This window comes from Grus americana, chromosome 8, assembly GCF_028858705.1.
Source record: "Grus americana isolate bGruAme1 chromosome 8, bGruAme1.mat, whole genome shotgun sequence".
Classification (NCBI taxonomy): Eukaryota; Metazoa; Chordata; class Aves; order Gruiformes; family Gruidae; genus Grus; species Grus americana.
In genome coordinates, this window is record NC_072859.1 from 33,367,103 (window position 1) to 33,392,262 (window position 25,160).

Genomic DNA, 25,160 nt, shown 5'->3' on the forward strand with positions numbered 1-25,160 from the left:
AATTATGGCAGGCGTGAGAGGGACTGGGATGTCCAAGTAATTTGTACTCAGCTGACAAATGGTTGGGATAGTGGAGATTAGTATTCTGTATGATATTGCATTGGAAGAGCTACAAGGAAGAAAAGCCATCTCTGGTGGTATGCAATACTACATGTTGCCTAATGTTTATATATTTTGAAAAGAACCTGCACATCTAAACCCATAAATCTATGAAGAGTTTTGTTTTCCTATAATCTCTGGTTACTTCAACATTTTATCACAAGTGATCAGATATTTCTTGACCATACTGCCATTTTGTAGCAGTTGGGTTTAAATCCTTTACAACTTTCAGTCCTGGGATTCCAGTCCAAGGAGAACCGTGCCGACAGTTCATCTGGTAAGTCTGGCCATGAAAACTTCAGTATGTGGTGTTAGTTTTAAAAATAATCATTTTTTTACTAAATTTCATATCCCACCTACAGTTAGACACACAACTAGAAGAAAAACACAGCCATCTAAAGAAAAATAGAGACCATACTTCTAAGTATCGGTAAGGGTTGTCTAAAGATGATCTAGGACCATTTATATTATGCTATGTGCTTTGTCAAGACCTTAAAGAGGATGTCAGAGGGTAAAGCTGAAAGGTTGTAAAACAAAGGCCTGCGGTGCCCAAGATCTTTCTTCTCCAAGTTGGTTCCTAGCTATCGCCTCCCGGACAAAAGCTGAGGAGCTGCTTCCAGCTCTCTGGCGTGGCTGAAGAACAAGCCTTCCAGCTGCAAGAGAGCAAGAACAAACAAACACACACTCAGATTCGTTGCTGTATTAAAAAGCCAGTCTTTCCGTGTGCCATGACTATACTTTTCACCAATAACAGCCACCACTACATTTCCCCACTTCCCTTAGCTGCTGCAATAGAGACGTGAGCACTACCAGTGCCATGAAGGGACGCATGTGAGCGGGGTAAAAAAAAATAAATGACCGAGCATCCACTCCTGACAGCCCCAGCCGCGGTACAACGGAGCCCGGGGCAGGCTGGCCAGCGCAGAGTAGGCCCGTGAGCGGGGCCAGCACCGTTCCCACAGCGGCCGAGCACGAAGCAGCGCTGCCGTGTCTCCCGAGGTAAAGCTGCTTGTCGAGCCGTCATTCCCAAATCCCCTGATGCCTGCACCCTGCCACCTCCCAGGTGGCTCCTCTCCGCCCCCTCAGCCGGTGCCGGTCCCCAGGCAGCACCACAGCCCCGCTACCCGCCGCCACCCGAGGGCGGCAGCCGCCGAATCGTCCCGCCGCGGGCGGAACTGCGCAGGCGCAGACCTTCACCACGCATGCGCACTGCGCCGCCGCCGCCGCCACCGCCTTACGGGCGCGCGCGCCAGCCGGCGGAGGCCGGAAGCCGCTTCGAACGCGGAAGCGCGTGAGCGTCGGTTGTGTCCAGTAAGGAGCTACGGGCTCGCGCCAGAGCGGCGGGAAGGGACGGGGCGGGAGGGGCGGCTCGTTCTCCGCTCCCTCAGGGCTCGGCGGGCCGCTTCCCTCCTGCTGTCGTGCTCCGGGAGGGCCGGGGCGGGTGTACAGCGCCTCCCTTCCGTCGCTTCCCCGGTGTGTGAGCGGCGCGTGGGCGGCTGGGGGTAGGGGGTCGCCCGGAGCGGGGCGGGAGCCGGCTGAGGGGAGTTGCGGTGCCCACTGGCGGGTGAGGGCGGCTCGGGTCGGTTGTCCCCGCGGGGTTAGCAGGGAGGCCCGAGCGCAGCAGCTCACCCTCGGGTGTCTGTCTGAGCCGGCTGGAATAGAGCGGGGGGGAGTGAGGAAAGCTGAGAAATAACCACGTCTTCTGACAAGGAGTAAGGAAGCAGTAGGCTTATAGAACGGCGATTACTTCAGCAAAGGAAATTCTTAATTTAGCGTTTGCATTTCTGAGGAACGAAAGGGTGCTGACATCCCTTTTAAAACAAGGAGTTATAGTAAGGGTCGTGCATCTATGACTGAGTTCTCTAAGCTCCCTTTGGCAGGGACTGGCTGGTTCGTATCTGTACCATGTATCTGAATCTTCATAGTAGGCAGTGTGGAGGGATAGTGGGTTTTTGAGCTATGCTTATCGGCGCCATCTCACTTGAGACCCTCTAGTGTTCCTCATCCAGAGTCAGAAGAGAAAAAGTTCGAGACTGACCAAACCACCTTTATAATCTTAAAAGTCTTATTTGTTTAACATTGTTACCCATGAGACAGCAACAATTAGAGATCCATGCTTTAGAATCTCACAAAAGCATGGCTTTTGTTTTAGGAGGTTTGGAATAACTATTAAAGATGAAAAGGAAGTAGGCAGGAATATTTTAAGAACTGCTTTTGAGGGGAGAGAAAGAATAAATTTAATACCCCAGAAAATGCCAGTTACTCGAAATGTAGGGAACGGCAAAAGTAAATGAGAGGAGCGGAGATGGGGCAGTCAGTCTGCAGGTGAGACTGGCATTGCGTAGGAATTAAGGAGGTGTAATTAATAATTGTTCTAACTGGAGGTAGAAAGGAGTAAGTAAGTAAGAAAGGATGTAAGTACTTTATAGATGGGAAAGGCCAGGCTTGTGACACTTGATTTTTGAGACTCATATAGTACTCTGGTCATATTGGACCCAAGTTTAGGAAGCACAAGAGTTCACTTAGGGTAAAATGATCTACAAAATCGACCTCAGTATCTTTTATTTAGATAAATGTGCCTGTCCTGTAGTTTAGGCACAGGTGTAGCATTGAAAGCATGCAAGTATCAGTGTTCATGTTTCTACCTATAGATGGTGATCTACTTCTGTCATAGATTTATATTGTTAAAGTAACTTTTCTTTTCCTTGGTGGTGGTATTGAGTCATACCTTTCTGTCAATAGTAAATAAATATGGATTTAGTTTGAGCAGAATAACCTAAACATGTCTTAGATGTTACTTGTCTGTTACTAAAACAGCAGTTCAGTACTACTGCTGTGTGGGATTTTTTTGTGTTTTTTTTTTTTTGGCAGTGGCAAGTGTATTAAACTCACTTAAATCGAATGATGCTTCTTCAGCAGGGAAATTCTTTAGCAGTTGTGCCCAGGCTCATCCACTCTTCTGTAATGTATCTGTTGCTGACTGTGGAGGGAATGGTGCTACTGCTGCTGATTTGGCAGTATAGCCTTTGGATTTACTGCTGTTTCTCACTGTCAAGACTGAAATAGTTTCTTCAATTTTTTTCTAACTCAGACTAAAATATTTTTGATTCTCTGGGTCAAAGTTTGCATATTCTATAGTTAGTGGTTTTTTGCACAGGGCAATGTTGTTACTTTCCTGTTTTTCAATTTTTTTTTTGAGTTGGATGCATGTGGCTTTTAATTTGACAGATCTAGCAATGTTTCTTATTGTTACTGGTTCCTTACTACGGTCAAGCAAGCTTGGTGGGAGATCAATCCTTCTATCTTTTTGGGTAGAAGGATGGAGAAGATCTCTTGAGCCTGGTAGGCTTCATCTAGTGTATCCTCAAGGGAGAGGCAGCTGATGGGTAGTGTGCTTATGCTTGGGAAGGGAGAAGTACGATCTCAAGCCCCTTTTTGAATATTGAGGAGACTGAAGTAAGATTCACATCAGGGATTTTTGATCATTAATGCCAGATCTTTGCATTCCTAGGTTGGCAGTACACATTTCATTTTTTGATTAGGTACTAGCTCATGACTGTGTGTATTTCTGTGGAATTGGTTAGAACACGTGATGCAGAGTTTATGATGGTCTCTGTGCTTTTATAACGGCTGCAGGAGAACAGACAATGCCTGGTCCAGTGCAAGACCTGCCAGTACACAATTAACTTTTAAATCATTGTTGAATACGTTTAAACCAACAGAGAAGCCTATTCCAGATCTGCACTTTGCATAGTTTGGCCATGGTGTTCTTAATCAATAAAATAAGTGACGTTAACTAACACATTTATTAACTTTTTAAAATGGTGTGCTTGTTAACAATCCTTTTTTTTCCTAGTGAGTTATTAATCTACGAGTTTTTATAGACTTCTTTGAAGAGGTTTTTCTTCAGTGGCAAATACTAGTTTGTGAGCTACTTAACATACCTGGTTGGTGTGAGTATTTTGACCACCAATACAATCTTTTCTATTGGTCTCTTGTAGAATCTTCTCCTGTCACTTACAGGTAAAACGTGCTACATGTTTGCATAACAAATTGTGTGGAGCTTATTAAGATGATGCTTAAGTATGTATGTGTATGTACAGTGTAGTGTTAATCTGATATTTGAGCTCTCTTAAGTGGTTTGAAATCTTTTACCCTTCTTCTTGCTGTTTTTATGCATTCTGTCAGATGCCTTTTCAGCTTCTAGCTCAGAAATGGGAGAAATTGCTTCTGGGCAGCGTTTGGCTTCATGGTTAGAAATTCTCTAGTACTAAAAACCCCTCCTGATTGCAGCGTGCTTCCAGGCACAAGATAGTCACAGAATGCTTCTGGGTGGGGAGAAAACTGGGACTATCAGTAGTGCCACTAAATGCCTAAGGAACAAAACCATGGACAGTATTGTAGCAATGTTTATGGTGTTTTTTTCAGGCACCTTTTGGCTTGTTACAAAGACCAGCTATGGAGAAGTGGAGCTTAATGACAATTACTGTTTTACTAGGACTTACTGTACGCTGGACTGTATCACTTGGTTCTTATTCAGGTAATACATGTTCACAGTCTGTAAAACAACCACGTGAAGGTGAATTATGGAGCAAATGATAAATTAAAATAAACTTGCATGTAAAATCATAAATAGGAAGCAATGTGTTATTTCAAGTATTGTCATCTTTTAGTGCCTCTCTGTTTCCTGAAGGTTTGTATAATAGCTTGTTCTTATTTTTCTGACGTGTGCAATGGTTAACATCACAGCCGCTTAGAACAAAACACTGAAAAAAAAACCCCACAACTTTTTTTTGGGAGGTGGGAGGGTGACGGTAAGTAATGTTTTAGGAGGAGCCAAAGAACAGCTTGCTGTTCACCCCTATGCCTTTGTTGTTTCAGTAGCTGTACAATATTATTGCAATCCAATTGTACATTTGTTTAATCTTGTCCTTTAAGTTCTATAACAGATGTAGCCTTAATTTATATTTAGATAAAACTGTACTAGTGATAATGAAGACGGTGTAAAGGTGATGTCAATTGAGCGATTACACTCTGCCTTGTAGCTATACTTCCTTAAGATTGTTTACAGCATGAACTAGAGCTATATTCTTTTAATAGATGAGTTTTTCTCCTCCCAGTCTCATAATGCTCGCAAAGAACTAGCAGGTTTTTTTCCAAACCTCTCAATGCCATTCCTGCACTTAGCATAAGCTTGCACAAAGCTTGCTCTCTGCAAAGTTTTTTTTCTTTTTTTAAAAATGGACCATTACTTTCAGTCTCCATCAGCTAAAAAAAATGACAAGCTATGTCAAATTCAGCTCTGGTTTTCTGTTAAGGCAATCGGGAACCTCATCCCCTCCGTCCTCGGAACTGTTCAGTAGCATTCTATTGATTTTTAAACTGGTTTCATTTACTTGGAGATAAGTTGCATGCATATTTTTTACGCAATTGTTTTATTTTGAATTTGCTTTCTGAAAATGCCATCATAAAAGATCTGTTCTGTAGGTAACAGAGGCATGCTCTTTTTTTTTCTACCTATAAGCAGAAAAACAAAACACCCTGTCTTTTGCCACACAATACTAAATTTCTGTTGCACTGCAAGTATTTACAATTACGTTGCAAACTAGATTTTTTTTTAAGTTAGTTTAATTTCAAACCAATCAAGATTCTGAAAGAGAGTCTTAAAATAATGCCTGAACTAAAATAACATTTTTAAAATCTTGTTTCCTACACAATGATTGTATAACTTCTTTTGGAATAGGTAAAACTGAGTCTGATCCAATCTGACAAATTATTAAAGCATGTGCTTAACTTTGAGCATTGGATGGCTGAAAAAAGACAAACCTGAGTGTTAGAAAGACACTGGAATTTTTTAATTTCATTTTTACTTCCTTCAAATGTAATAAACCTTCTAATGACAGGAGCAAGAAAAAAAAATTGGGCAGGGTAATGTTTAAACTGACGTATTCCTCGTGTTTTGCTTTCACTGTTGCTCAGTGCAGTAAAGTTGAGCCAAGGATTAGAAGTAGTCATCGTTCTCTGAAGCAGATTCTGGTAGAAACGCTGATTCGGCATACTTTGAAACCACATGGGGCATGGATGGCCAGAAGTAAGGAGGTTAATTCTCCCTTACTTACTGTATGGTCTTGGGTCACTGTATTGTTTCCACTCTGTTGTTGCTTGCCATCTAGCATGCTTTTGGATCTGCCTCTGGAATTAGGGTCACAATGGTGAGAAAGCAGATAACTAATACCTAGTCTTGATGACCTTAGGTTAGTTGGTCTTGGAGAATTATTGAGGACAAATTTGGCTTTGTAGGTTAATGCATAATTTTTTTTAATGCATTGCTAAACTGCTAAATGAGTAGGAGCTAAATACTCGTGTTGAAAGGCAGCTTCAGACCCTTAAAAAATGTCTATTTCCAGGTAACAATAAAACTGAATAAAACCATTCTAAATTTAAAGTATTTGTGACCCTTTTAAAATAAAATACTCCATTTCTGTTAATTCTGAATTCTGTTTGGCTGTATACTTGATGCTTGCTGTAGGCAGAAGCTAAATCTGCAGTCTCAAACTGACTGATGTGTGATCAGTCTCTGTATTTGGCTTTTAGTAATTGAACTTTTGGATTAAGATCTCTTTTTTGATAATTCTGAAGTCGATTTTTTTTTTGAGGAGAGAGAAGCTGAAATAAAATGTGTGTGTTTATATATGTCTATGTGTATATACACATAAACGCACACACTTATACACACGTTCTAAAATTTGAATAATGCCTATTTTTGTATTTCAGTAATCCTATGACAGGTTCTTTGTTCCACTAGATTTATAGCTACAGAATGGACACTGATAAAACTCCTATTCTCCAGTGACCACACTTATTTGGGAAACTTTTAGTTGAATGTGTCATATAGTGGAGATAATCTACTCTCTCTACTACCCAGGAATAAATTAGTGAAAGTAGGCTGTTCTCTCCACTACCCTGGAATAAATAGTACGTATCTGAGCTTGTGTGACTCCTACAAACATAGATCACGTGAAAAAAAATATAGATGGCTTTCCTATATTTTAAAGAAACTCTTAAATCTCTGTCTGGCTAGTGTCAATATTTTACTGGAAGTACTATCAGTCCAGTTTCTGTTCTCAATAAGCACAGGTTAATAGAAGTAAATAAACTCTGTGATAAAGTTGCTTAACATAGTGCCATTATCAGAGTTAAGCTAACGTTGTGGGAATTGTTTATGAGTAGGCATCTGAAGTATTTGCATTGATAAAGCTTTTTTTCTGTGGAAAAAATATTTTAGTTTCCCAAGAGACTTATGTATGCATGTGTGAAAAGTGTCCTTTAACATAATTCACTTTGCAGAATCGCTACATAACAATCACTCAGTTGAAAAACGTGTATGAGAGAATTCCTTTAAAACAAAATGGAGCAGTTATTATTTAGAAAGCTTTGGAGATTATAGGAAAAAATTCTTCTAAACCTATTCTGTGTACTGAATGACCGGATTGAGTAAACAGTTCATCTTAACTCTTTGTTAAGAACCATGGGGAAAGGGGCAGATGCAGTGTTCTTGCTAGCATTGCAAAGTAGGCAGCAGAGGAAAGGGGTAGGAACTGGGGTGACTTGCAGCAGGTCCTTGTTGTAAATAAATATAAGGCTAGTTGTTACTTTTAATAGGAAGGTACCACGACACGGCTGAAACAAGTGAGAACATTGTCTATTATTATATACTAAGAAAGTGAAGTAATTCACACAACATCAGTGTAAGATGTCTGTTATGTACATTTTCTTATTTCAGAGAAGGTGCCACATTTTTCATCTACACTTAGAAATGATTTTTTTTGTCAGATGAGGAAGCAATTCTTCACAGTGGAATATCTTGATAAATGCTTATTGCAGAAATATCCAGAAAGCCAAAAGAATGCATAATTTTTTTTTTTTCTTCCCCTGCCTGTTAGACTGCATAGAAGATGAGATCTCTATTTGGTTCTCAAATATTGGAGAGGAATGGAGAATAAAATTAGTAATATATTAATATGCAAATACATATCTGGAGGAAAAGCAATCTGCATAAACAGAATAAATTCATGAATACTCTGTCATCTCTTTTTAGGTGCAGGAAAACCACCTACGTATGGAGACTATGAAGCTCAGAGACACTGGCAAGAAGTTACTTACAATTTACCCATCAGGCAGTGGTATGTAGTGCTATTGTAGCTCAGGTTACAAAGGGGTAAATGTAGTGAGACTTCATTTCTTAATACTTGATCTTAAAGGTATATTAAAGTAAGATCTTTGCAATATCTTCTACTGTCCTCTGAACTATTCTAAAACCCCTTTTGTAGTAATAGAATATCACCCTGTTCTTAGACTGAGGTACCATTTTCACAAAAAAGAAAAAAGGCTAAAATTTGGAACTTTGACTTGCCAGCTGTGAGCTTGTATAAAAAAATATTCTGACTGGTAGGTCTCTCTGTGAAGTTCTGGCTTTGTTTTGAATTGACTGGAAAGGTCAAGAAAAAAATTTTTAGTAGGCTTACATGAGAGATCGTGGAGAAGCTTGTTCACCTCATTTAAAAAAAAAAATCCGTTCAGCTTCTTGAGTTCTAGTTCTCTAATGCGCAAAACGTCTCCTGATTATCAGCACTGACAAAACCAAAATGCACTCTGCTCATCTCCCTAAGCTGAGAGGCAGGGGTGTGCCAGTAAATGCAGAGACTTGAATTCTTGGGCTGGAGGCATAGGCCGTTTTTCAAACCTACATGTTCATTTTTCACACCTGTGTTCTTAATACGGATTTTAAAATGTGGGTGACTGGAATCTAGATCTAAGGATAACGAACTTAATTTATACAGATCACTTAAAACTGTAGGAAAATTATTCCAAATATTTTATTTATTTTTACATGATTTCTAATATTCCTTAGAGCTTGCATGGAACAGTAAAAATTATTTAGTCCATGTATATACTACAACACAAATTGGAATAAGTTGAAACTCCGGGTCATCTTCCAACAGGAATAGTTGCATTGTGTTTGTCTGGAGTAATTTTTTCCTCAGCTATCTGTTGGGGAACAGCCCGATCCGACAGAATAGAACATTAATTCAATTGTATTTCTATAAATATATGTGGGGCCAAGTCTGAAAGTACGGCACTCTGTGGAACTCTGCAGATGACTCTCAATTGTCATTTTGGATCAACCTATTGTATCTGTATTATTGTTTCTCTTTTATGTTTTCTGGGATATCCAAACCCCTCGTTATGCCAGATAATGGAGATATAGGATAATAAGAGTTGGAAGCTTTCATCCACTCTGCTATGTGGCTCCATACGTACTTAAATTTAAGAGTTACAGCAGTCGTTATTTCTAGGCATTCCTGCGGGCCACATGAAACTGTATTGCACGTTGGGTTTAGCCTATGGGCTGGTGATTGGGCATCTCAGTCTTGTGTTTGCTCTTCATTTCATTTATAACAGAATTTTTTTTATTGGGTCAGCTCTGAGAATTGAATCTCTAGTACAGTGAAGTCATATTCAGTCTTGGGTGTTTAGAAAAGAACATTTTGGCTGACATGCAGGGGATTACATTCTGGAATACTAAACTGTCTTTCCTGTATTATAGAAGCGTGCAATGTGAAAAGATGTTATACTTTGTTATGTAAAAATAGCGTTCAAATTTGAAGTTGAGATTCTAATAGCTTCTAGTGCTGTTATTTGTTTAGTATTTAGAAAAACTGTCTGTGCAGCACGCACATGTTCTGTAAATTTGTCTAGGTAAATATAGAGAGTAGCTCTCTTGTGAGGACGTAGTCCTATAAGATCTCTTGATCTTTTCACAGACTTGTCACGTTTACTGTTAAACAGACGTGTATAGGTTATGCAGCTGCATGTTCCATGCTTATTTTCTTTGATCCAAAACAAATGTTTATTTTTAAAAGAATGCTGCAATAAACTACGGTATGGTTTATACTTGGTTTCCTTGTGTGAGATTTCTCTGAGCCGGAGGCCAGAATTTAAATGTTTCTTTTTTATATTATTCTTTAGAGCCTTGACATTATTTATTAAAGAACATCCTTTCTTATTATATTGCTAATTAAAAACTGTGAAGGCTTTTTTGCTAAATATTACTGGGTATAGGGAGTATTTTTTTGCTGTTGAAACTATGGACTTATGGAAGGTAAAATTAAAAAATAAAACAAAAAACCCCGAAACTGGGAAGTTTACTACTAAGATGCAGACTGTTACAATCTGCATGAAGAATCTGCACTGCCTTAGCATGAGTGATCTTGAATCGTAGGATAAGAAGCAGAGATGCAACTCAAAGAAATGTGATTTATCATCTGTTCATAAGATACTTCAGGCAGCTCATAAGGAATTCAAGAAATATCATTTACTGTAATAAATGTCAAAAATTGGCTGCATTTGAAGAGAGAAACTGGAAAAGCCAAGAGCCTTGCCCCTTGGGTGTTAGACTAGTCAGTCTGTTTCACTGTAAGATATATAGGGGCTGATGCCTTATTTTTTGTAACTTCTGTTTTCCCTTGGATAAAACCTTCTGTTTCTCATCTGGAAGAGGTGACTTAATTGACTGCTGCCATCCTTCCATAGAAATACCGACACAGTGTAATTACAAATGGGAAAATCCTTTTCCTTTCTCTCACGTGATCCGCCTGAGTTTTGAGGTAGAACTAGGTAAAGTGGTTGTGGCTGACATATCTGATTGAGGTTCATGACCTTGTGTTGGCTGTTTCAGGAGATGTTACTCTGATAACTCAGTGTTGCCTTCTAAGGAACTCTTTAGGCCCCTGACTCCTACGTTCATGCTGACAGAATTGCCTAGGTGCACCTGCTGTGGCATAGTTTTCTTCCGGACCTACGCTACTTCTCTGAGTCATATCTTTATGCCACCCTTTTCCACTTCTGTTCAGCTGCTTTCCATCAGTATAACTTCAAGTGATGTTTTTTCAGAATTTTCGTATTAAGATCTGTTGAGTAGAAGCAGTGCACAACTTTGCTGCGTTACAGTCTAAAAGAGTAGCAGATAAAGTTTAACTATTTGGAAGTCATTGTCACATATTAAATGTGCTCTCCAAGTCCAGAAAAAAGGAATCTAGGATTGATATAAGGAAAATAATTTCTATTGAAATTTCCTTTTAACTACATTGGTTTAATTTCCTTTTTGGCAAATTAACTGCTGTCTTCTGGAGTAATTAACATGCATGAAAAATGTAGGTTGGGTTTGTAGATGGAGGTGAGGACCTGCAAAGCCTATCATGCAAACAAATCTACAGCTACAGTAGATGCGTACAACTAGTTTTGTGCAGGCTTTGTCTTAGTCTCTGGATTTGTGTCAAACTGTATTCACATTAGGGATTTTTCCCTCTCCAGGTAAGTAAGCTCTAGCTCTTTTTAAATCTTCTGTTTTGCAAACACAAGTGAGTGTACTCTGAATCACTTTTGCTTTTGTTTTGTTGCTTGAGATTTTTTTGTATAAAGTAAAATAAAATGGATATAGAAGTTGCTAACTTCCTTTTGGACTTTGAATACGTTGATAAAAATATTTGGTTTAATGTTCAGCCTTTTCCTCAGGGTAAAACAAAGCTGGAAATGTAGATCCTTCTTTAATTTTTTTTTTTTAGGTACTTCAATACAAGTGATAACAACCTACAGTACTGGGGCCTTGATTATCCACCTCTTACTGCCTATCACAGTTTTCTGTGTGCTTACATGTAAGTTCATTATTTTAAATAGTTACTTCTGTGGAGAATACAAAATACCAAATTTACCTTCCCCCCCCTTTCTCTCCTGAGAAGAGAAACTAGTAGCTAAAAACTACCAGTCTGGGCAGCTGATGAAACAGAAAGTATTATTTGCTACTTTAAAGCTAGGGAAATAGATTTTATATGTATCCTTATTGCATAAAACTAATATTGCTATTTTTCTGTCTTGTAATTATTAGAAGGGGAGCTGAAGGGTTACATTCTTCTTTTTGCCAGATCCTTAAATTGTGGCAGATTTAGATCTGACTGAGATTTTTAGCTTTTCATATAAGCTGCTGTTGGATCAGTGATGCACAGAGAAACGTGCTGTTAGGAATTGGGTGCCTCACATGGGAAACCTCTCTTGTATTGAGAGCCCAAGTGACATTTGATGACTGGATATCATGTAAATAGAATTCTGTTATTGGAATACTTTTTCCACAAGGGCTTTACTGCTGTTGGAATGAGACTTATGGAATAAGAATGTAGGTTAAAGTGCACAGGCACAGTTATGTGGGGCATCTATGTGAACTGTAAATGGTTTATATTTAATACTTAAGTATGAAAGGTATTTACAATTGTTTTTTTAAAAGTCAGTGGAACTAGACTCAAGGTGGTTGTCTTGTCCTAATAAATATTGTATTCCGTTTTTACTGTTTTCAAAGATACTTTTTTTAATTGCGAAATAGCAGCTAAAGTCTAGAGTGTAAACTGATCTAGTGGTGAGGAAAATCTTTCATTGATCACTATTGCTCTTTGAAATATTTCTTCTCATTCATCTTAATTCTTGGACTATGCTCCTGTGCATGTCATCTTTATTGCTGAAAGGAGTGTAAAGGGAAATGAGAACTGTCTACGTTTTGATGTGTCTGTACTTTGTTTTACAGTGCAAAGTTAATAAATCCTGATTGGATTGCTCTGCACACATCTCGGGGGTATGAGAGTCAGCCACATAAGTTATTTATGCGTACAACAGGTAGGAAAATTATATTTCCTTAGGATGATCATACAGATTTGTCTCGCTTACTAATTTAGCATGTTTAATATCACACAGCTTCTCTGTCTTCGCCAGATTATTCTCAGTTCTTTGACTTGGGGGCTTTGCAGGTCCATTTATGAACCAAACTCCTGTGTTCTTTTCTCTTCTGCCATTGTTTGTGAAGCTGATAAATATAAAATATACAAACAAGTTTTCAACCAAATTGGTTCAGTAAAAACTCTAAAACAAAGCCACTTTTTTGCAGCATAGACCCATTTTTTAATTTTCAAAATAGTATTGTTTTTCCTTCTGTTCTGATAAATACGTTTTTCATTTTCAGCCTAGCTTACTTTTTATTGTAAAATTGTTTTGCATATAGACTGGCATTCACTGACTTAAAAGCCTCTTGAGGTCTCGGACCTTTATTACAAGCTGTTATACTTTATCTGAAAGGGAGTGATATTTGATATTTTTAAAGATGTCACTTTTCTTTCGAACGGTCACCACTTTCTAGAGTAAACCTCTGTTAGGAAAAAAGTAACAATGTACTTTATCACTTTTATCCTAAATTTCATTTTCCTGCAGTCACTCTTCTGACCATTTGATTATTTTGATATGGCTTTACAAAGAAAAGGATAAAACAAGTGCAGAAACAAAATTATAGATAACTTAATTCAGTACCTGTATCAGTAGGACAGCAAACAACGTGGCCAGTGAGCTCTTGTTTTCTAAGCAACGGCAGACATGATATTATCCAGTTACTATTTTATTTCATTTTAAATCTGCCTTTTGCTTTGCGTAACAGTAGAGTTCCGCAAAATGCTTTCTGATTGCAACAGCAGAATTTGTTGTTCATCAATAGCTTTTCTGTACTTCACAAACCTCTTGGTCTGGTCTCTAGTAATTGATTGAATTGAAAAAAAATAAAAATCACTAGAACTTAATTACCCTTGAAATGGTCTTTATTAATTTTGAAATCAACTCACTTGACAACCCACTGATGGATCTAGGAAAAGCGATAACCCTTTTTTAACAATAGCTATTAGAAGAATACATTAAAATAATTCAGAATGGTCAATGTCAGCTGTTGGTATTACACCTTTATTTTCAGTGTCAGTGTATTTGTTTTGCTAATGCTGTGGGTATATTTGTTTAATTGTGGCTTAAGCCTGTAAAATGATTCATCACGGAATAACTGATATTTGTAAACATTTTCTTCCAAAGCCCATGACTAAAAAGAGGTGAAGTATACTTCCCTCTTGGAAGGGAAGTTTCTTTTTCTGAAATTGGTTTATAATCTGAGATTTTTCTTAGGCTCTTAAGACAGCGCTCAAGTAGAACTCACTTGGTGGTTTAAGCATGAGCAGGAGTTGACACAATTCTAGGCAGGTGAACCTGCTAGTTCTGTTTTCTTGTTGACTCTTACATATATTTGCTGTAGGCGGATGATACTAGTTTTGGTCTGTTTGTCCACATCACTAGTAATTCACACAGATACATTGGAGATTATAACAATCTAGAGCTTCTTAATTATTTGTGTCTTCAGACTATCTGTTCCATCAAACAACTTGACTGGATCTAGTCGTGGTTGATTTCTTTTGAGAATTAAGAATGCCTTCTCTCATTTCGGCATGTGAGGAACTAGAGTGTGCTCCCTTATTGACTGAGGCTGTGCCAGAAGCCAAAACAGCTGAACACATGGAAGCAGCAGCTTTTGGACATCAGAAATGATAGCATTGGAAACATTAACAAGATCAAATTCTGTAGACCGATTTCTTCTTGTCCTTTGAAGTGGAACTACCCAGTTTATTCTAATGAAAAACTTTCTGATATTTTAATGTTTATTTGCCTGTATTTTTTCCTTGTCTTCCCCAAAACAATTGGGGAAAAAAAAAAAAGCCGTGGTGTAACTGCCAAACTGGAGCTATCTTTAAAACAGTGGAACATTCTGTAATGCACTGTAAGACCATAGTTTCAGCTGAATATGCTTTTCTATTGTCACATGACTTTTGAACTTCAGTTGAATTGAATGAGTTAAGTGAAGTTTTCAGTAAGGGTACAGGTGCAAACCCCACATTCAAAAGGCAGGCAAGTAATCTCGCTCCAACGCTGCATAGTTATCACCTGAGGTTTTTCACACCACATACAACCAAGATGCGGAGCATTAAGAAGGTAAAACTGTAAGCAGGGTCAGTGATTCACAATCCACATGAAAACGCACAACCTGAATAGCATTAAGATGAGGTATGTGGGAGGATTCTAACGTAAAGTTAATCTTTATTTTTCAGTGTTTGTTGCTGATTTGCTGATTTATATTCCTGCAGTTATTTTATATTGTTTTTCCTTGAAAGAAACATCTACTAAGAAGAAGGCAAGTATCTGGTGTGTGTGTAAATTAAAAACCAAAGAAAACATACTGTTAAAACAGGGTAGAAATGTAACAATATGAGAGTTAATTAACGTATACAACACCGTGATGGCTTCAACTGACATAAAACTAATGACAATCAGTATATCTCATATTAAAGGCTTTTCATTTAAAAAGATAAAAAAAAAAGCCATTAACTTATCTTACAGCAATTATTTTAATGCTTTCAATAACAATAACAAGATGCTCTGAAGTTTAGTAGTCATGAACTCCTGGTTTATATTTCTTTCTGAATTTATTACTTGGGTAGTAAAAAGAAGATTTGTGCTGTGACATGGGGGAATCTAGGAACTGCTTTGTCTTGCACGCTCTTTACGGTAGAACCAATACTTTTTGGAATAATAAGTCTTCTGATTTTTGGAGCGGTTCCAATGTTTAAGATGGGTGTGGGTGATCTCTGAGCTGACTGGCAAAGGGTAAGCTGGTCTCCATTCAATATTTTCTTATTTATGGAAAATCTTTATCCTTTTTTATTCCTCAAAATATTACCTACAGAAGATTACTTGTAGAGAATAAGATTCCTGCATAGATGATGCACCCTGGAGGGGCAAATTTTTGTACTGGAAAAGTAGTATAAGTTCTTCTGTCTAATGTCTGACTTAGAAATAATTATTTTTCCCCTCTCTTTTTTTGATCCTTCTTCCCAGGTTTCCAGTGCTCTCTGCATACTGCTTTATCCAGGCCTCATTCTTATTGACCACGGACACTTCCAGTATCCTTGTTCTGCAGTGAAATGAGTTTCCATTTATGAAGTAACACTGTTCTTTAGTACTTGTCTTTAGCTGGGCAGGTGATTTCTTTTGTATACAAAGTCATCTGAGGGGTTTCTGCCTACCCCAAAGCAGAGATATTAAGGAAAGGTGTAAGTCTGAAATATATTGGAGATAAATAGTTGATATTGGGACAAATCATTCCAAACATGAATAGCATTCTTTCTGTGCCTCAAGCTCATATTTCTGTCGGTCACTTTATTGCAGAAAATGTCAATGGTACTGTGACAGTGAAAAGAATGATGGCTTGTGCTCCCATGATTTGTGCTTGGAAAGAGAATCACCTTAGATCTTCTTGAGATGGCAGAGGAGTGTGTCAAGTACACTTGTGTAAAATGTTCAGTTGTATAATGTTTGCCATTCTGTCTTGCCTTTACGATTACTTGCGATTTGCATTCATTTTATGCCTAACCATTTAAAAGCTAGGCATCTAATATGAGTTAGGCTGTCAGAACTAACTAGTCAATATAGGTGTCAGATGCCTTCAAAGGTGGGTCTTTTTAAATAAGATTTCTGGTTTTACACTTGTTTTGCACATCAACAAGCAAATGCTGTTAGTTGACTACTCCAGGCTGTACTGTTCAGTGCTGTCGAGCCAGAGGGACGCAATCCTGGAGTTGTGATAAATGTAGATCTTTAAATATTCCAAGGAGATACTGAATCTCAGCATCTACTACTAAATCAAGTTTTGACAATCAAATAGTTTGCTAATTTGTGGTTTTCTTCCAAGAGTGCATGGTGAACTTGGGAGATAATAGATCTTAGCAGATTTTGAAGGAAAAAATTATAATGGTATTGAATATTTGAATTACAGTTCAGAAATTCTGACATTCTTTTTTTGGCCTGACTCTTTAAAGATGTAGATCATCTGGAGACATCACTTACAAGAATGGGGATGGGAATGAACACAATTCATCTTATGTGAGAGAAGCTGGTGGTCAGAAGGCGGCGCAGGGTTACAGCTTTCTAACATGTAAAAGATGTACAAAGAGAAAGGCAATAATCTGTGTGACTTAGGTTAGATAGGGTAAGAAGTAATGGCCGGAATGTACCATAGGGAATATTTGGGTTTTTTTTAAATACATGGAAAAATCTTTTGAACCTCATTACAGTGAAATGCTGGAATGGATTGTCTGTGGATGTTGTGGAATCTGCAGCATCAAGACCTGAAAAGGTTCAGCAAACCTGCTGTCAAGGGTGTAGGAGACACTGTTGAAGCAGACCGATGTACTGCATAATCTCCTGTGGTCTCTTCCAGCCCCGTGGCTTTTACGTGAATAACTTGGCTATCTGTGACTAGCTCCCAAGATGTCAATAGATTTACTTAACCTTAACTGCTGCACATCTTTGCAAGATCACAGCCTTTTGATACAACAATGTGTTGATGTGAAATTGATGCGATCTCAAATATACATCCTGATTTTGAGTGGGAAATTTGAGTGGGCTGAAAACAAGGTAGACAATCTGTATGTGTTGTCACAGCTATTGACAACGAGAAAACAACATACTGTGAAATTTCTGACAAGTATTTCTCATTTGGTTTCTCTCATTGTGTAAAAATAACAGTAAATGACAAAGCTTTTGTTGCAATTCAATAGTAAGTACAGCTTAGTCTCTTCAAACTCTGCTGAGCTTGGGAACCTGTTCTCAAAGTCGTAAGGAACTAACGTTGCTTTTAGTAACTGGTGCTCATTGTTTTTACCGGATTAGCAGCTAAGGGGAGTGGTCATGGACGAGGATGCATTGCAAGTATAATATAACCACAAAAACCCCGGGAGTCCTTGAGCTAAATAATATATAATTTAATTACTGTTGTATTTGGATATTCTGCAAGTATCTTTTGGGAGCTGGGAGGAGAAACTCCTGAAAGCTTTATCCTTAATTATTTAAATACCATGAAAAAGATGTTTACTTACAGTAAACAGTACTTACAGAGTACTGTCACTGTCACCAAAAGCTTGGTTGACCGAATATACGTTACATCTATTAAGTAATAATATTACTTAATTTTTCACTCGTGTGGGTTTAGGAGGCATCAGAGGCAGAGAAGGGATCCGAGGCGGCATCCTGAGCTGCTGCGCAGTCTGTCCAGGGTCAGAGTGTTTGTGTGCTGGGATCCCCTGTGTGCAAAAAAACCCCCCAACCCTGTGCAAGCTTTGAATCAAGCCTTGGAAATATAAAAATTGCACTTTAAATAGGAGTAGAATGATTTCTGTCTGTGAACAATGTAGTCACAACTGGCAATGTGTTTTTAAAACTAACTTGGAAAAACTTATTTTGCATGCTATTTTACGCTTGTCCCTCAGAGCCTTCATTACTGATCTTCCAGTACTAAGATGCGTATTTTGTCCTTGACATAAAAAAAACATATACAACTCAGTGAGCCTTGGCTTTGCCTTGTGGGGTGTACTTTATTTGTCTTACGACTGGGACCTTTTGGGGTCAGTGGCATTTTGCTTGGCCTTAAATTATAAGCAGATGGAACTCTACCATTCTCTGCCATTTTTTTGCTATTTACTTGGAAAGTGCTTCAAGAAGGGACTGAAAGGAAAGGGGTAAGTGAGTTTGGACCATTTTATCTTTCTCAAGAACACACCCAGGCAGCTTAGCATTGGGAATGCGATGCTCCTTATTTGCGTGTGGGCATTTCTGAATTAATTTCTAGTGGAAGATAGTTACCTTGTTGTAATGAATTCCTCTCCTGCAAAACAAGTATTTCCTGTTGAGATCTACATTGAGTATTTCCACTGAAGGAAAAGCAACGTGTCCGTTCTTAGCACTCTTCATTCTGTAAGCTGAATTAAATACGGGCTGCAGCGGGCAACCCGATTAGATTGACAGGGGTCAATCTGTCGTTCTCATGGAATTGTTGTCACTAATCTGGGGATGCTGAACTTTTTCTGTGGTACTGGTAGCTCTCTTTGTGTAGATTTGTTACCTTCGGGTCTGTATGCCTTTTAAAAAAAGGTTTATGCTATAAACTTAAGAACTGACTTTTGTTACCAGTAGCTGGGTTTATCTTTTCTGATATAAGCTTTTCTTTTGATTGCAGGTTAGTATTGTTAACTAAAATAGCCGGGACAGTGGTGGTTTCCTTTGCTGTCTGCTGGCTCCCGTTCTGTACCGACATGGAACAAATCATGCAAGTACTCAGAAGACTCTTTCCCATTGACCGAGGCTTGTTTGAGGCATGCATGTTTTCTTCTCCCCCACCCCACTGTCAGTGTTCTGTATTCTTAGATCCCTTGAGAAACCTTCATTGTGACCTTTAGGGATTTCGTGTGGGAGACACACCACAGAACTAGTAATTTGAGATGGCTTCTTCAGCAGTCATTTCTTGCCAGTTATTTAATCCAGTATTTAACCCCAGCTCAGCTGGCATCTTCCAGGATATTATATGAGTAGACAACACTTATCCCATCATCAAACCCATACTTCAATCCATACATTTTTCCATTGAAATAGATTCCATAGTAATTGACAGTGTCAGAAGATGTAACCTTAAAAGTTAACAGCTTCAGTCTCTGTCTTTGGTTCTGCTCAGCTATTTTCAGCAGGATTTGTTATTTAAAACAAAATAAAATTAAAAAAATAGTGTTTTGGGTGCAGCCTAGAACTTCCTTTTTGACCCACCTTGCATTTTCCCAAAGTTTTGGGCCAGTTCTGTTTTTTACTTTCCCTCAGGCTATCGGCATTTGTGTGCTGCAAGGTGCTGAGTACCACAGCCTTGATCCAGTAAAGCAATTACTCATTTACCTAATGTTAACACCACAGGAGTCTTGCTGATAAAAGAAAGGGAACTCATTTCCCAAGTAACAGTGACTTCTTGTGCTTTGCTTAATTAGGGCAGGAGTCTAATAAGACTTTTAAAAGCAGATTCTCAACTTCAAGTTTAACCAGTACAGTGAAGCTTTGAATTTTCAGTTGTTCATGTCACAGGGATTTAAGCAAATGCTTACAAGGTTTGATTCATCTTTTAATCTTCTTTAGATATAAATAATATCACAACTGGCACTTCTCTTCAAAAGTTAATGCTGATGTACCAAAGGCAGCAGTACAGAAGTGTTCTCAGTGTATTCTCTGCTAGTTTATTTAAAAAATACAACAAAACCAGAAACAAACACTCCCCCCTAAAAGACCCCGAAAAACCCAAACAATGACCCTATTCCTTGGGAGTTATCTGGAATTTATAAATAGATAAATAGTTGTGGTCACCCCACTTTTTATCCAGTACGAAGTTTAAAAAGGAAATCTGCAAATGACAATAACCAGTGAGTCTGAAAGAGCTTAAGGATTTTAGTCTAATATTAGCCCAAGTATTTTCTGAGTTGATCAGGGGAGTGACTTGCTGGATGCTAATCTAGATAAAATGAGAAATTGTCCGCGTAAGCAATGCGCGGTAAATTTATACTGGGGTGCGTGTAACAGGTTCTTTGAATTGGTTCCCATTTACAGAAGCAGTAACAAATGCTGATGGTTGTAAAATCGTATTGGCTATTAAGTAGGCGTCCCGTGTGTTTGCTGGTGCTGCCAAACCCTCTGTTCCCTTGTAATCCTCGGCAGATTTGCAGTGCATATTCTGTATTGCTAGTGAGCATCTGAGGAAGATGGCTCAGTTGTTGGTGCTAGTAGCTCTCTTGCTGTTATGTCTACACAGCTGTGATTCAAGCAGCTGTTTAGGGATGAGTTTCACGGGCATGATAGCTGTAGTTACAAATTTAATTTTGAAAGTGATCCTAGCACAACTGCTAATGTCTTTAGACTTCTTGATTTATTAGAGGTTAACTCTGTCATTGCTAGCAAGCAGTAAGCATGGCTAAATACTTTCAGGTATGTAATGAAATGTGACAGTATACAGAATGTCTTTACATTTGAAAAAAGATTCATATATGCCACTGTTTAATCAGGGACAGATCGTTTGACAGCCTTATTTTCACAAAATGTGTGATCTCAGGAGTTAAGTAGTAGTTGCTCGTGCTGAAGAACTATTTCTCAGTTATTTTAGAATGTGTTAATTGAGTGTCTTGAAACTTTCCATTTTTGAAGATCAGAATAATTTGAAGTGCATCTAAATATGATGTGTATCTGCAGGTGTCTTTTTTGCAGTATCATGGTAAAAACCCAACAATCCCCCACTTCTCAAGCCTCATTGTTGTCACAAACATAAGTTTAAATTAATGTAATTATCATTAATTACCTTTTTTCCCCTTCCAGGATAAAGTAGCCAATATTTGGTGCAGTCTAAGTGTCCTTATAAAGATAAAGAATATAATATCACCTCAAATTCAACTAAAACTCAGGTAAGACATAACTGAAGTGCTTTAGGTAGCTTTTTATTTGCATTATTTTTTGCAAAACCAGTAATTTTCATCAAAGAATTATGATAAGTGGTATTTAAAATATTGGAAAAAATGTTTTCTTCCTCTACTGTAGTTTTCTCCAAGTGATAAGGGTTTCCCCAAGTACTGTTAGGAGTATTTATGACTGAAAAATTCCCTGCTTGTTTAAATAGTGATTTAAGCTACTTGGTTGGTTAAAACTGAGTTAAAAATTGCATGCTTTCCTCTTCAAAGAATTACTTCTTTTAGTGCTCTTACAAGTCAGAGTTCACAGATCTGTTCTTTGAGTAAGTGAACAATTCAAGTCTAGGTCTAGATGGTCCGAAATATTAATGGAAATGCTTTATTCCTTTTTCAGAAGCACTTATGTCAGTGAGGACTGTTCAGTGCTCTCCTCTTGTGATTGAGTCTCCTTGAGTGATTTTGTACTTCTGAATATTACAATTGAAGTCCTAACTCACATAGTTTTCAAAAGTGATTATATGATATCACAGCTGTAGTTGCTCATGTACTAAAACTGTTTTTCTTACAAAATTTCCTTAGTTTTGCAGTAACATTCCTGAGCCTGCTTCCTACTTGTATAAAACTAACTGTCCAGCCTTCTCTCCGAGGATTTAAATTTGCCTTGGTAAGTGCATGTTTTTAATTGCTCCTCGCTTTATATCCAGCACTGGTGTGTGACCAACGGTTCTACTTACAGTTACTGCAGTGTGCAGAAGTGTGTGTACCGTTAAATGCCGTTCTGCTGAAGAGATTGGTTAAAAAGTGCATTGCTATCACGTGCCCGGGGGGTCTGACCGCTCTTTTAAATCCAGACTTTTTTTGCTTAGCCTCAATTTTCTTTAATGCTGTATTTTTATTATCTTCCTCTGAAGAGTCTGTACACATTAAAGCCTCATATAGAGTTGGAATTTCTCCTCTTTTTGTTTATCTTCCGAAGTGCTGGCTTTTCTGACTGCATTGGCTGCAAAATTCAATAAAAAGTCCCGACATGGACATTGCAAGCTCATTAGCGGTTTGGAAAAAACCCAAAACAACAACCTGTTTTCCCAAATGTTTGCCTGCCTTAGTCATATCACTGAATTTAAGCACATTAACATGACTTACGTGCAAAAATTTCCTTGAAATCAAAATTATATGGAGCTGGTCCTAAGGTTTCAAGAGTTACAAGATAATTTTTATTTTTGATTTTATGAGTACTGTTTGTTTATCGCAACATTGCTTAAACCTAACGTTTATCCTTTCTAAAATTGGTTTGTTTAACAGTGTGTTTTTATTTGGTGGGGAAAAAAGAGAGTTTATTCACTTTGTATTGGTAGTTCATGATGATGAGCAAAATTTTTTGTTGAGAAGGTGCGTAGTTCTCACCATGACTGAACTTCACCAGTGCTTATGTACGTGAATATTGTGTGTACTTGGTGGGGATACTCTTGTCAGTAAAGCTAAGCAAGAGTGAGGGCTCTTTAAGTGAAGCTTTTCTGAATGATTCTGGGTAAACTTTGAAACAATGTATTTTTTAGTATGTGGAGATGGTTACAGAAGCAGCTCTGTGTACTTGTATATTACACTGGAGTAAATGTAGCAGTTAATTAGAAAAGGCAAATCATTTAGTATCATTCACGTGAAGTCTATGCCAGCTGAGAAACTAAAACAGTGCTTTGCATTGCAGTCATGTATACTAATATATCTCCTATTTCCTTTTCTAAGGTTAGTTGTGCATTGTCATTTTTCCTGTTCTCCTTTCAAGTACATGAAAAATCTATTCTTCTAGTGTCAGTGTAAGTAAGTTATTTTTCTGTGGATATATTTTGATCTTCTTTTCCTCATCTTGTTATTGCACGCTGCTTTCTCACTTAGGAATATATCTGACTTTAAAAACTCTACGCCTTTGCTTTTCTGAATAACTTGTAACTGAAAGCGTTCAGACTCTTTCCCGGAGCACGCCATGGCAGAGGGCATGGCTGTGGGGTTGGTTGAGGCGATGCTGCCATGGGCAGCAGGGACATGCATGTAGTTGCCCAGCGAGGTGGGAGCACGCTTGCAAGTTGAGCTGGATGATGGATACCTCACTAACAGTGACAGTAAAGGGCCCTTCTCTCCTATCCCTGCCCCAGAGGAGACGAGGGCAGCAGGGACAGTCAGCAGCTTTGCTCTTTGCCTGGATGTCCCACTTGTACCTGAATGTAGCATTTGATAAAGGAAGGTTTGGCAAGGCAGCCCTCTTAGTGCTTCTCGTTCATGCCTGACAGGAAGGCTAACCGGGTGGTTAGAGAACTCCTGTTCTCCCTGTAGGCAGCTGTCTGGAAGTTGCGGTGCTCCTCAGAAGCTAGCCAGAAGCCTCGCACAGAGCGGGCACTAACCCGTCTGGCTGTGTGTGCCACGGTACGCACTGTAAGCACTCTGCTGAGTGGCTCTCCTGCTGCAGACCCTGCGCAGGCCAGAGCGTTTGCCTGTTGGGGTTCTGTGGGAGCGGGGTACCCCAGCAGAGGAACAGATCCTGTTCCTGGATTTTCTGAGCCCATGTCAGTGGGGAGGAGAGTCTGCCCTAGCTCCCAGCAGAGTGGGAGTGTGAGAAGTTGGGAGGAAGAACTGCTGTCACCTCAGTGTTGGCATGTCTGTTTTTTCCTCTTTTCATTCTAGACCAGTCTGCTTGATCATAAATGAAATCCCTTTTATGGCTACATGGTTTTTACTTGTATCAACGTTCAGGTGAGTTGGACACTATTAACATTATTTTAAAACTGTGTTCTTCCCCAGTTCTAGGATGTATAAATGTATTCTTTTTCCTCTTTTTACATTCTTTGAAATATAACTCGGAATGTGCATTCGCTTCTGCGGGCAATTCTGTTTTAACAGTATGTTGCCTCTTCTACTGAAAGACGGCCTGCTGCTGGCCTACACTGTGACAATGCTGGCATTCCTGTTGGCCTGTGTGGCTTCCTTTTCCATATTTGAGAAGACTTCAGCAGAGGACCTGCAGCTGAAACCGTTCTCCCTTTCCCTGAAGGGATATGTTTCTTGGTTTAAGTCATTTCCAAAGATTGTCAGGAGTCTGGTAAGCAATTTTAATTCCTATAACTCTTACTTGCAGCTCATCGTGGTACTGAAGCACTTGCATAAACCAGTTTTATGTCCACAACTGTGCATAAAGCCCCAAACAGGGAAAGCCACGCTATCTCAACGTAGAGGTGTGCTATAATTTTTTTTCTGCAATGTCACCTATGTATAGATTGAAGAACATAGAGCACCCAAGTAATGAAACCAACAGCTTACTCGTTTAAGGCGTTAAATCACTACGAGCTAATACATCATTCCTTATCTTACAGTTTCTTCTTTCCATAAGCCTGATGGGTGTCCTGTCTCTGATGAGTGCTGCAGTGCATCCTCCGCAGAGGTTACCAGATTTATTCCCTGTATCTGTGTCCATTATTTCTTGCTTACACTTTTTATTATTTTTGGTGTATTTTAATGTTGTTATACTCTGGGACTCAAAGAATAGTAGAAGTCAGAAGAAAATCAGTTAATCAAAGACTAAACTGTGAAAGGACAGAGTATTTTCAGTGAGTGGTGTCTGGCGTTGCAGGTAAACCTGTCTGTGGTGTAATACAATTCCTGTAACCTAATGAAAATCGGGAAAAATGTTATGCATATTTAACCACATAAATAATTAAAGATCGTTTTAAAGGAGAAGTATGTTGAAGCGGACCTGGAAATGTGATTTGGTGTGTTTTCTTCAGAAGTGTAATACTTTTGTTACCACTTGTAAACTTAAATTACCTAATAAAGGACCAAATTTTGAAT

General features: G+C 38.6%; 1 protein-coding gene across 3 annotated transcripts; it reads left to right on the plus strand.

Moving 5' to 3' along the window:
- Window positions 1-1,321: 1,321 nt before the first annotated feature.
- ALG6 (ALG6 alpha-1,3-glucosyltransferase) lies at window positions 1,322-25,159 on the plus strand. Of its 3 annotated transcripts, none has more exons than XM_054833375.1 (15): window positions 1,322-1,410; window positions 4,528-4,639; window positions 8,198-8,282; window positions 11,724-11,813; window positions 12,731-12,819; window positions 15,111-15,193; window positions 15,898-15,962; window positions 18,390-18,575; window positions 19,073-19,208; window positions 21,235-21,320; window positions 21,903-21,987; window positions 23,067-23,137; window positions 24,000-24,068; window positions 24,216-24,414; window positions 24,686-25,159. In XM_054833375.1, exons 2-15 carry the CDS (start codon window positions 4,558-4,560, stop codon window positions 24,881-24,883), a joined length of 1,524 nt encoding a protein of 507 aa, XP_054689350.1. In that variant the 5' UTR covers window positions 1,322-1,410; window positions 4,528-4,557; the 3' UTR covers window positions 24,884-25,159. The 3 variants fall into 3 exon arrangements, with proteins under 3 accessions (XP_054689350.1, XP_054689351.1, XP_054689353.1); XM_054833376.1 differs by lacking the exon at window positions 1,322-1,410 and adding an exon at window positions 1,443-1,572; XM_054833378.1 differs by lacking the exon at window positions 1,322-1,410 and adding an exon at window positions 2,920-4,052.
- The last annotated feature ends 1 nt before the right edge of the window (window position 25,160 follows it).